At 44.6% G+C, this 12,526-nt stretch overlaps 2 protein-coding genes across 3 annotated transcripts in view; both read right to left on the bottom strand.

The window, feature by feature from the left end:
• Window positions 1–10,360, bottom strand: part of ST3GAL5 (ST3 beta-galactoside alpha-2,3-sialyltransferase 5) — a 59,069-nt gene extending 48,709 nt beyond the window's left edge. The window contains exon 1 of the mRNA XM_055705812.1: window positions 8,141–10,360. The gene's annotated coding sequence lies outside the window, so the exon portion shown is untranslated. The remainder of the gene's footprint in view (window positions 1–8,140) is intronic.
• Window positions 10,361–10,630: 270 nt separating this feature from the next.
• POLR1A (RNA polymerase I subunit A) overlaps window positions 10,631–12,526 on the bottom strand; it is a 34,341-nt gene continuing 32,445 nt past the window's right edge. For both annotated transcript variants that reach the window (XM_055710924.1, XM_055710929.1), the window contains exon 34: window positions 10,631–11,631. In XM_055710924.1, coding sequence (XP_055566899.1) covers window positions 11,531–11,631 — 101 coding nt within the window. In that variant the 3' untranslated portion in view covers window positions 10,631–11,530. The remainder of the gene's footprint in view (window positions 11,632–12,526) is intronic.

Raw genomic sequence — 12,526 nt, 5'->3', positions numbered from 1 at the left:
ACTGGGGCTGTCCACAACCACCCATCTCCTTAGACACAGGTGGTGAGCATAGCCTGGCAGGGCACAGGACCTGGCCATGACTTGGCAGAGGGCTGGGGACCCATGCTGTGCAGCACAAGAGCTTTTGGGGGCCTTCCAACCACAGGACAGCCAAAACCAGCATCCAGGTTGCTCCTCAAACAGCACTAGGAGAAACCACACACCTCCACGGCTTGTCCACATCTGCCCTGAAGGAACTTCTTAACATGTGCCACCATCTCAGCAAATTACCTGCTGAACCCCACTTCCCAAAATACCTCAGCAGAGAAGGAAAAATAAGGTGAATGGGGAGCTTTTAGCACTTGCTGAATGTCAAACAGCTGGCCAGCCAGCAAACACACTTTGATCCCCTTTGCATTTCAAATGCAACTTGACACTTGCATGCCCTTGCTGGAGGCACCACCACTGTGCTCAGTGCATGTCTGGCTGAAAAACCTTGAAAACCCTTTTACTAAACCACGTGCAAAAGCCTCAAGGTGGTTTGGGCCTATGGTAGCGCTTGGACCTGTTCACCAGGACATGCTTGGGCTCAGATACTGCTGCTTCTCTTAATAGTGAGAAGCTTCTGAGCTGGTGTGGGAGCAGGAACAAAATCTCCCCAAAAAGGGGAGAAAAAAAAAGCACCCTGGGTTAAAGAAGGCAGTGCCCTATGGATCAATGGCGAGTGGGATGAATTTGCTCACAGTGATCTAGCAGAGCATATGTGGTCTATCTCAGGGATCTCCCAGGCTGATGCTGGGAAACCTTCTTCCTGGGGAACAAGTTTACTATGTCCATGTGTTCACAGTCTGCGTCAGAGCCCACCCAGGAAAGCAACAGCTGTACGCAGCAGCCTGGCTCCTAATCATCATACAAGTCGTATAAACAACCCCAAAATAAGTGCCAGTTTGGTTTCTGGAGGTAGGTGCTTTCTGCCATGGGGCTTTCCACACCAAACAGGAGTCATCAGGTAAAGCTGAGAAAAAATGGAGAAGTCAGCATCTTGCAAGGCAACGCTAAGTCAAGCTTTCAGTGATGCAGTGATGGGTATAGATAGGGTTGGTGGGTCTGCTAGAAATCCAAGCTAGTGACTGAAGATACCTAGATATATTCCCCATGTCCTCTCCCTCAGGGGCTCGGTTGCTTCCTGGGTATTTTGCCTTTTGAAAGGTTTAGTGTAAGTAGTAATTGCCTGTAAAATACTAATGTAATCGATGACTGGGAATTGAGTTAAACCTCTTCAGTACATCATCACACCTCTCTCTCCCGGAAGGGGATTATCTGGCAGATGAAAACTGCATTTGGATGGACTGCTTCCTTCCCAAACACAGTTTTTCTCATCAGAGCAGAGCAGAAGATGATTGCAGTCTGCAGGATACTAATGTATGTAGTGCCAAAAAAATGCCCAGGTCCTCTACCACGCTCTCAAGGTTTGCAGAAATAACATCACACATGCTGGTGGCTTTCCGAGCTGACTGAAAATTGAATGGCAAATGCAAGCAGCAAAGAGGCAGGAGGACCCCAAGCTCTGGGTCCTCCTTGCATCCATCATTTTGGGGTCTGGATGTTTTTTGATGATTCCCTGTGGACAGAAGGTAGGAAAGTAGATTGAGAACCCTTATACTAAAAGTACAGGCTGTGCTTACAGCTGGCTGAAGAGCCTCTGAGCTAGGGAATGTTTTATGTTTCTTGAATCAGCACAGCAGAGGACTCATGCATGACAAAAACTGAAATGCTTGTGGTCTCTTCTGTCTTTAATAGGACAATATAAGTTTAGACAGGCTGCTCCCTAACCATAATTCTTTTCTTGCTGTGCTGAGAAAAAAAAAAAAGAGGATAACTGTAGTTTGAAGGGTGCTAAACAAGGACTGACTCAACCACCAGCATGCTCTCCATAGGGCTTTCTAAGTTAACAAAAATAGCATCAGCCATCTTTGAGGTGATCAGATATGAAGCAGAAATGGACAGCAAATGCAGTCAGGAAATGGCTTTATAAGCCTTTATTTAGGACCAGTGGCTTCTGCTGGTAAATCTCACAGGGTGCTGCAAGCTGCCTGTATTAAAGGAGTATCCACTGTGTTGCCAACGAGCCCCTCCCCACACATGGAGGAGTTATGTGATCTGTCTGAGATCATGAGACATCTGTATCTGAGCTGGGAACAGAGCCCAGACCTCGTGAGCGTTAAAAATATCTGCTTTAACTACGCAGCTTTTCCCTTTCACTTAGTGAAAGCTTTGAGCTGCCCCAGCTTCGTTGCATTAAATCAACTTATAACAAGACCAGAGTGGCACAGGTTGCCCAGAGAGGTGGTAAATGTCCCACCACTGGAAACATTCAACATCAGGTTGACGTTCGACAGGGCTCTGAGCAACCTGATCTGGATGAAGATGTTGCACTAAATGACCTTTAAAGGTCCCTTCCAACCCAAACTATTCTAATGAAGCGAAGGCTGAGATGGTCTGACTTGACCTGATGCTGTGGTGCTGATGGGGTGATGCCAGGTCTTAGCTAACCAGAAGCAGCGACTAAATAACGTAGCAAGAAACATTGTGATAGTTCTGCTACTGAGCCAGAAAAAAAGACAATGCAAAGGGCTTAAAGCTCCCTACTGCATTGCCCACTGTGCAGTGCAGCACAGCTGGACACTGCAAACTATTGCATTTTCAGATCACGCACCAAGGTAATTAATTACTAGTTGGCTGGCAGGTAGCTGTATCACTGCAAAGTTGCATAATTACAAAGTCATTTTCTTCCCTGCTGCACATAAGGGTCAACTGCCAATATATTTTTTCTGACATAGTGGAAAAAGCATAGTGGTAACACAGTAACCTTTATCTGACCTTAAAGATTTTAAAACCAGCAGGCTTGGCTTTAATGGGAATGACAGGACTTTACTGTTCCTTTCCCCTTCTCTCTCTCTCTCTCTCCCCTTGGTACTGCTTAACTCAATGTGTTTATCCAGGATTTCTCAGCCTGTTATCCCAAACAGCCACTGTAAATACACTCTTTAACAGATACTTATCTGAATTCACCCAACAACTTTTTTGAATTACTTGAGGTTTTGCTAGGAAACCAGAGACATACTGTAAAGCTGGTGCTTTGTGTTTGTCAGGTACATGTAAGATACAGTAGTTCTCAGATGATGCTTCCAAGTCTGGGAAGGAAAAGATGCACCAAGAGCACTTTCCACATCTCCATGTTCCGCAAACCCTTGCTCATCCATGATGGTCCCTGAATAAATACAGAGGTGATGGTTCAAATGAGGCACTAGCAAGAGGCAGGTGCCTTGGGTGAGTGCTTAGTTCTAGCATGAGATTTCTGACTGGTCTTGACAAAAATGTTTTGTGTTAATTTGCCAGGAGGGACTCAGTTCCAAGAAAAGGCAAGTTGTATTTTTCAGTGACTTCAGCCCTAGGAGCTTACACCCATCACAAGTTTTCCTTATTTAACTGTAGATGGATGTTTTTCAAATGTTTTATCAGGCAGTGAATAAATCCATTCTTATCCACAAAACTCCCTCACTAATTTAAGGAGGATTTACAAAGTAATTTTAGGACAAAAAAAAAAAAACCCAAACAAACAGAAAGAACTGCAGATGTTGAAAACTGGCTGGTTTATTTTATTCTGGCAAAAACCTTTTCACATCTAAAATCACTTCAAGAATTGTGGATATCTTAAGTAGCTCCCCTAAGCAGACACTCAGATGCAATCTTTCGCTTGACTGCAAGCAAAATGTCATAACAGGAGAACTCCTCTCTCTTGAACTACCATGCTCCTCTGTTTCTTTGGGGGTTTTATGGTGATCCAGTGAGGTGACAAGCCAAAGTCAAACCAACTTTTCAGGATGCATGTGTTCCCTGTGTTGACATTTCCACTTTCTCATCCATAAAACCATCAGTTTTTCTTGCATAGACGATGCAGTACCCAGAAGTCCAAGTCCTATTGCATACTCCTTTCACTGTGGCAAAGAAAGCTTTGCTTCCCTGGACTAACTCTGCATCTCCAGGAAGAAAATTCAATCTTATTTTAAACATTTCCTTTAAAAAATAACCACAAATCCCAGGAGAAAATGTTTGCCTCACATGGCTTTGTAGGACTGCGTGGAACGAAGCCCTAGCTGATGACTTAAATTCACGGTCAGAGAGGCCCTGAGAAACACGGATCCCTGCAGCATAGCCCCTGGGCTGTAATGTCGGGATTTAGCTGCAAAGGATGAACCCCAGCCTGGCTTTACACTCCCCCTCCCTGTAGCAACAGCCCCACCAGCAACTTGGGAAAGACAACATTAAACATGGGGAGGACAAGTGGCAACCCCATCATGGTCTTTTGGAAAGGATGACCAGCACGGAGCAAGGGGGAGGCTCTCACAAAACTGGCATGCCAGGGATGGGGACACAGCAGGGGAATGCAGTTACACTGGACACAGCTAGGTCTGGCTTTGCTACAGCTTCCACTGCAAGAGCTGTTTGTCCAAGCCAAAGTAACACCTACAAAACCTCTGTAAGCGAAGTCTAAAGCTGAGAGCCTGAAAAAGCACTGTCTGGGAAGGACTTGGCTTCAAGGGGCCAACAGAGAGACCTGCAGCCACTCAGTGGCAAACATTTGGGTCATGGGTTAAGGTAAAAGGGCTAGATCCTGTCCATGCTCCCACTACGTGCTTTGTGACACCCAGTTGCTGCTGGCCTGTCAAGTTGGGCACATGCATAGGCATTAGCTCCATCTCCAATGAAGGAAGATGAGCTCGTAGTGACCTGGCTGTACCAGAGATAACTGAGCAGCTCTGCAGCCTGGTGGGTGGAGGACCAGCTGCATCAGCACCCTAAAAGAGCTATTTCAACAACACTCTCCTGCTCAGAGCCCTGGCCCAGCCCCAAAACATGAGACAAAGCATGAGAGCTGCTGTCTGAGCTTCAGTTACTGTAAAATTACATAATGTTGTCCCCAAAGCTGTTTGTGCAAAGAGGGGATGAAACTGGCACTCCCTGCAGCTGCCCCTCATTTAGCACCTGTCTAGGTCCGGCCTCAAACTTCTGGCCAGCCTGGGCTTGGCAAGAGCAGGAATTCACACTCTGCTGCCTTTCCACTCTCATAAAAATTCACTTCTGTAGCTTTATCCAAAATTAAAGAAGATCCATTAAGTCACAACTGATTCCTGTGGGAGGCTGAGGGCACTGCCCTGATTTGTAGCATTATTTACATTCACGAGGCTATTGGGTCTAACACACATCTCAAATTCTGCATCTGCCAGAAATAATCCAGGCTCCCAGGCAGAGGAAATACAGTATAATGGAAAGCAGAAGAATCCTGCATTGAAGTGTTTTACAGAGCATCGATTTTTTCCCAAGGTACTGCCCTGGGATTTTTCTGCAGAGCTGTTGTACAGTCTGCATGCAATTTGCTCTACTTGCCCTTTCAGTTTTAATGTTCCATTAATAATGCATCTCTGTATTTATTGCAGTTTGCATTAATGTTCCACTTACTTCTTGATCACTCATTATTCTCTGTAGTGCTAGGCAAGGCTCCAAAACCCAAACAAGGGCAGCAGTGTTACTACAGACCAAGATGCAGCCCCATCAGATTCAAGGCAGCCCTGCCAAGGGGGATCATTTATCTTCCGGAAGCTGGCAGAGCATGATGCACCCAGGAAAACGGGAACGGCTCTACATCCTCTCCAGCTCTGTGATCAGACCTAAACGTTTCCAGGGCAATTTGAACAGTCAGCTCTTTCAAGGGATCTAAGCCAGAAAACTGTAAAACATCATTAATGAGCAGCTTGCTTAATCCTGGCTCTACAGCACCCGCTGAAACAGGAGCAGGAACAGGCTGTCAGGCTGGCTTTGGCAGACAGCTCACTCAGCTCAGTGGCAGAGGCCCCTGTGGAGGACGCACTGATGATGACTCCCTAGATCAACCTTGCCTTCCTGAAAACCGCTGCTTTGCTGCCCCTTGACCCTGCAGCCAGCAGAACTCTATACGTACCTTGGTTTCTCACCCCGCAGCACTCTGAGCATCCCATTATACCCCTGTACACCTCCAGCCAAGCACCCAGGCTTGAGCGTTGCACCGCCACTGTGCGCCTCCTGCCAGGAGCATCCTCCCTCACCAAACCTATACCACACTGCAGGGCAAATCAGAAACTATAAAAGAGATGCTGAAGGAGCTGGGTGGTTGCCTCACCTGGGCGTCACAGTGCTCACGCATAGCACAGGGCTTCATAACCCTCTTTTGCCTAAGGGACTTACAACCCCTATCTTTCACATCACAGGAAAATACCTTAAATCCTGAAGAAGACACAGTTGCAAAAGGATAAAAAAAAGTCCTGTTTTGAGGCAGGATTTCTCTTCACCCTCCTGGATGAAGCTGCACAAACACCAGGAAAGGTTTCTCTGGTCTTCCAAGAAAGCCCTAGTTTCTCCTCCCTTCCTCAGGAATGAAGCTGACCTCTTCCTTCCTTTATCCCTATGAACAGCACATCACTTCCAGCAGCAGCAAGGAGTTTCAGAATAGGAAAACTGAAGCTTCCCTGTCTTGAGCTGGTGGTTAGGGCACTCAGAAAGTTGGTGTGATGCTCCTCGGGGCACTGCAGAGAGCCCAAAGCAGGTCTCCTATGTCCTCAGTGCCTGCCCTCAACATTGGGCTTATGGGCACAACCAAACATGGTTCACCTTGTCTACAGTTGTATTATTATTACACACTTATCTACAAAAGAAAACTTGGGGGTCTTCAGGTGAAGCATCTTCTGTGCTGCTTAGCACGCTACATAGACAGGAAGGAAAAGCAGGGACTGAAGCACATTTCCACTGTTCCCTTCTGGCTTCGGTAGCTTTCAAGCCCACAAACTGTGCAAGGTAGATCCCATTCTCACCCACTGCACAGCAGCCATCTTCACACCCACAGACCCCGGCCTTCACATGCACCCCAAATATCAAGACTGCCACGTTCAGCACCAAAACTTTCCAAACACTTTTTGGATCTCAACCTTTACAGGCAACGTTCACAAGTTCTCCTGTCTGACCTAATCCCAGAGAAAGGTTTTTGCTTTGGCTTGATCTGCCTGCTGCCAGCCATATGTGGGAGCATAGCGTGGTCACCAAAATCTGACTTTGTGTGAAGTGTCCTTGAGGTGTCACATGCCCTCGTACCTGCCACACTCCTCAGCAGTTGAGGTAGCTTCCAGATTTCAGTACTTACTGGCAAGCTTCAAGTGGTTTGTCCAGAAAAGCTCTGAATGATTAAAGGTCTCTTCAGGCTGTGTTGCTGCCGCTGCTTGGGTACTGACCTACACCAGCGTAACAACATGGGAACCAACCATCTGGCAAAACAAATTTTTCTGCTCCCTGCCTCTAATATTTAGCTTGCTTTTGAGACTAAACCAGCACGAATTCCTCTTTGTATCCATTCTCATTGCCCAAGTAAGTTGGGGTTAACATCTACTGACAAGAGCATGCCTTCTATTACGATTTACTAAGCTTGAACATAGCTCACTTTCCAGCTGCTGTGAAAACACAAGATGATTCACTGTTACCAACACACTGAAAAGATTTGTTATCCCCATCTTACAAGTAACAAATCTAGATCAGCAAGTGGGTGCTTCATGCTGTATGAGCAGGATAAAACCCACAATATAGGCCCTGCTTGCCGAAGCACATGGGACCAGAAGACAAGGATCACTGCTTCCCTTCCTGGCTGAGTAACTCTTAAATATTCTATTACAGCTTTAAAAAAGCCTCTTCCCCCAGCTTTCATATTGGCATATACTAACCAGCCCGTTCCTGAAGTGCACACTTAGTCAAGGTTTAGCTTTCCAGACAGATCATTTGCAATCATTAACGGAGATAACACATAGAAAGCAAGCCACCTTTTCTTCTCATTCCCCTCCCATCTTGGCACCCTACAGTGCAGCAGATAGTTAAGAGAAGGAATGGTTTCCAGGGAAGAAGCATTAAAAGCGCAGCCAGTGCCAGCATCTGACTTCTAAATCACCTATAAATGAAAATGCAGCATACATACGCAGACTAGAGGAAATCACCACAAGATTTGACTGTTCAGTATTAGTTTTGCATTACATCTGATAATTGTGAAAGTAACGTCAAAAATATTTGAAGAAAGACTTGTAAATACCGTGTATTCAAAGTGATCCTGCAGAAAACAGTCAAAAATAGCATGAAGCGTTCTTGGTGCCACCTGACGTATTTCTTCACCACTTCTTATTAGCCGAGCTTGGTCTGCCACCAGAGAGAATCAGGAGGTTTCCTCAGTGGCAAAACATCACACTGACTTCCGATCCAGAGCAGTAATAGTTACTTGGAGAAAAAAAGAAAAAGGAAGTCCCAGCTCCATTCTCACACTCCAAAGGGGTTTTCTAGCCCATTCTTCTGGCCTTTTGATCACATTTCTTCCTCTCCATGAAATCACATCTTTGGGGTCCTTTAGGTCAAAGCTGACTCCATTTGTCTGGTTTACATAATTACAAAGCAGCAAGAGCCCCACCGTTACTGCAGCCTTCTCCCAGACTGTTTGGCGGTAGGTAGCTCATACTTCCTCAAAAAGTACTGTACAGCGACAGCCATCGGTGCACTGAGCAAGAAACAAACTTTAAAACATAAAAGATCTGGCTGCACAGACCTACATGTTGCATGAAGAGAAACAGGTTTCTGACCACAGGAAGCGGGACATTTCTTCCACCTTCATTTTCTGCACACATGTGAATTTTAAGCAAACTGAAACTCCTCCCATCTCAGCCGGCTCATGCTATGGATTAAGAGTAACTGCTACCACAGCTGCCTCTCTTTCAGAATATAAACTAAGCCCATTTATATGCCAAAAGAGTACTGGTCTCCAGCCTTGGAGGCACAGACTCATCTAAGGTCCTGCCACACTCCCTCCCCTACCGCTTTTGTCCATGAACAGCCACCTACTTTGTTTTCCTAAGCAGATGTTAGGCAAGTTCTAAACTGTAATGTTATGGGCTTTCCTACACCTGCAGTTCTTTCAGTACAGATCAGAACAGTTTTTCAGATCCTGGCCTGTGCCTAAATTTGACAGGCAACTCAAAACTGAAAGGGGAGGTTGGCTCATCCTGCCACAGCCAGAGCACATTTTTCAGCAGCTCTGTTTAAAGGTCATCAGTATTAGATAACCTGGGAGCGCAACTGACTAACCTACTACTGAATTCAGCATCATTTCCTGCACAACCAATTCTGCAGGGAGCAGGAAACAGCAACTGGACACACAACATGTTGTAAAGCAAAGGACAGACACCTCAGTACATCTTTTCAAAACAAAACTATGTGCTATTTATAGCTGCTTTGCTGCCCTGCCCATTTAGCATCTGCACCACTTGCTCCCTAAAGCATGTTGGCTGACTGCTGCCCCACCACCACACAGGACTACTTCTCACCACCGAAGAGATGATCTTAAAGGCCTTTTCCAACCTAAATGATTCTATGTAAGCCTACCAGAGGGACTGCCACAGCAACACTGGCCTCAGGAGCTTCAGACGGCAACAGAAAAAGCAAGGTACTGACTAGAAAAGGATATCAAGTTGCATCAGGTTCTCAGGAGACACGACCTCTTCTCAGTTGTCGCCCAGCATAATTTCACATACACACATTTCAAATACACAGAATATGTGTGTGGATGTATTATGCCAAAATACAAGACTAGTAAATTTTCTTGTATGTCATGGCTCCGTAACTCCAAGGATAATTCATTACCATGACACAATCACAGTGACCTCTTCAGCTTCATAAGAGAAGTGATACGAACACTGGGATAAATGAGTTATTTAGGTCAAACTCTTTAAAGAACTAAAGGATGCCGCATCTCCAGATAGAAAATACAGCATAAATGCTCTTCACTGCAGGACTGTGAATACCTCTTGGAGATCTTTCTTAGCAAATGGTCTGTAACACTATAGACTGCAGTCTGAAATCAAAAGTCTTTTTGCTACTACATTTGTTCTTTCCCATCCAACCATTTGCAAAATGTATCCAACTAATTCTGTCCCAGCTGTTTGCAGAATGACATGTTTTTGAGAAATGCGTAACAGGTGCTAAGATTGGAGAAAGACACAAGGAAATCTTTTCTGAAGATCTGCAAAGTGAAACTGGAGGCCTACCGAGCTAATGCATTTGTTAAGCTTCAGTGCAATCTGCAGTACATTTGACACAGTTTTAAGGGGCTGAGGCAGAATGGAGTCCATCAAGACATTCCACAGAGGCTCTTTCACAATCCCAAGTTGACATCTCCCACTATCTGATCTGATCACCTTTAGCACAGCTCCACTGGAAGCAGGAGCTCCTCTGCTGCCTAAGTGAACTCTGGTACTTTTCCACTAGCTCAGAGATTTCAACCCCATTCACTCTCAGTGGTACCTGTTAGAAAACTTGCCTAGATGGTAGTGAGCAAACTCCAAAGAATTTAAACTACTTGTGTGCATTGCATTCTGATTAAAATCACATATATAAACAAGAAAATCTGACTTCTGGAGAGTGGCTAACAGCTGTCAGCTACACAATTTTTAACAGCCATTGGAGTCAAAGTGATGGCTGTTGGCTACGTGACAAAATTCCGTCAGTGATGCAGCTACATCACAGGGCATTCAGAGTATTTCTTTACAACATCCTTTATTAAACATCCTCTTATGTTACAGAATATTTAAGCAAAAATAGTTTTAAAACTTTCAGTAATTCTTACAGGAGTCTTCTGCATAGTTGTTACAGCAGCTCATGTTGCCATTTAAGGAGTAAATCTTTATCAACTGGCATGTTTCTCACTGTGTGGAGATCTGTTCCATACAAAGAAGTTGTAACAGTAGGCATTGGAAAATGCCTGTAGAAACCACGAAACCTCTGAATTCCCATCTTTAGCTAATAAATTTAACAATTACGTCATAGACTTTAATTCTTAAAAAATGAAGTAGCAGAATAGGAAAATGCATCCTCTAAAGCTTAAAAAAGTCATGGCAGAGCCTGCAAGTACGGCAAAAGTAGAGGATACGCCTCAAGCACAGACACTTCAATATGATGGTAAAGCTTCAGTAGAGCGCTGCCCAGCTACACCTGTGACTTCTGAATGCTATTTGAAGTACCGGAAATTTGTCATGTAACAACCGTGTGGCAACTGGCACCACCCACCGAGATAGGATTCTGCCCTACAAAAAGTAGACAGCATAAACAGATTCTGCTTTGACTCCTGTGTCACAGGTGTTACACAGCCTGTTTGAGACCCAGTCTCCTTCATTTTATTCTTTTCTATGTAAACCAATAATCTCATTTTTTACGTTAATGAAAGCAAATAAATGTTTCTTTGGATCAAAGGATAACTCCTATAGTTGCAGGTATTCTCATTAAATAGATCAAGCTCATCAGGTATCCAGATTAATGAACCTATTGACACAGGGAATATGAGTGGGGACACAGTATGTGCCCTTCTTACATAGCTGTAGAGAGCATACATATCTCTTGTGATGAACATTTCAGTCAGAATCCTTAAGTTATAACCGAAACACTATGTAAGGGGCTGCTTGAGGTCAAACAACCCAGTCCCTCCTTTAACAACTTTTCCAACCACTAGGCATGCAGAAGGGGATCGCAGTTCATCACGGGCACCTGTAACAAATTCAAATGAAATTATATTAGGATGTTTCCAAAGGTTTCTCAAAGGTCAGTGCTGAAAAGAAAGCATTGTGGTTTACGCGCAACAAGTCACCTGGTTCAGCACGCACCCCCACACCCCCAGTTTCAGAAGGGCACTGCCACCTACTGTTCAGATTGAATTGGTATTTCTGAGAGCAGGAGTCCAAAACTCTTCGGGCAACTATTATCTCATCCCTATCTTTTTGTCCAAGCAAAGAATTAGGGCACACATTCCTAAACTCTCCCTATTCAGAATGAAAAGACAACACATTCGAATTCTAAGAGAACACTGACTGAACCTTCCAGGCGAACACATTTTGCTGATTAAATCGCTAAAAAATACATGTGAGGCAAAACCAGAAAGATTCCCTTTTCATCGCTGCCTTTTTTCTTTGTTAAGAGTGAATCCTTTTGATGTGAATTTTAAATCCTTCTGGCTAGATATGAAGAGAACTTTTCACTGGAGAGACATTCCATGAATTCCTTTGATTTTGTGGTTACTCACTGTAGCGAAATAGTGTCACAGAAATTTGGAAGCTCTCCAGATGACATGTCTGGCTAGAACTGTTTTGCTTTCACTGTTTTTATAAGCATTGAGGCTGGTTTTCATTCATCCTAACTACAGCAAGCTGGAATTCTGTCATTAGAGCAGTTGGAAGATTGGAAATAAAATTGTTAAACTTTTGACAAGTTTAGGTCACCTTTACTGAGCAAAATGCACGGAGCTCTCTCTCATACAAAGGGTGGGGGGAGGAGTTACACCATAGCACAGTGTACGGCATGTGCTTCCTGCTCTGTAAGCTACCACTAAATAATTAAAAAGCTGCTCCTAAATGTGTGTCAGCTGAAGAGCACAACAATCACAAGT

This window comes from Falco cherrug, chromosome 1 (assembly GCF_023634085.1).
Source record: "Falco cherrug isolate bFalChe1 chromosome 1, bFalChe1.pri, whole genome shotgun sequence".
In the NCBI taxonomy this organism is placed as follows: Eukaryota; Metazoa; Chordata; class Aves; order Falconiformes; family Falconidae; genus Falco; species Falco cherrug.
This window is presented reverse-complemented; position numbering and strand designations above follow the sequence as displayed.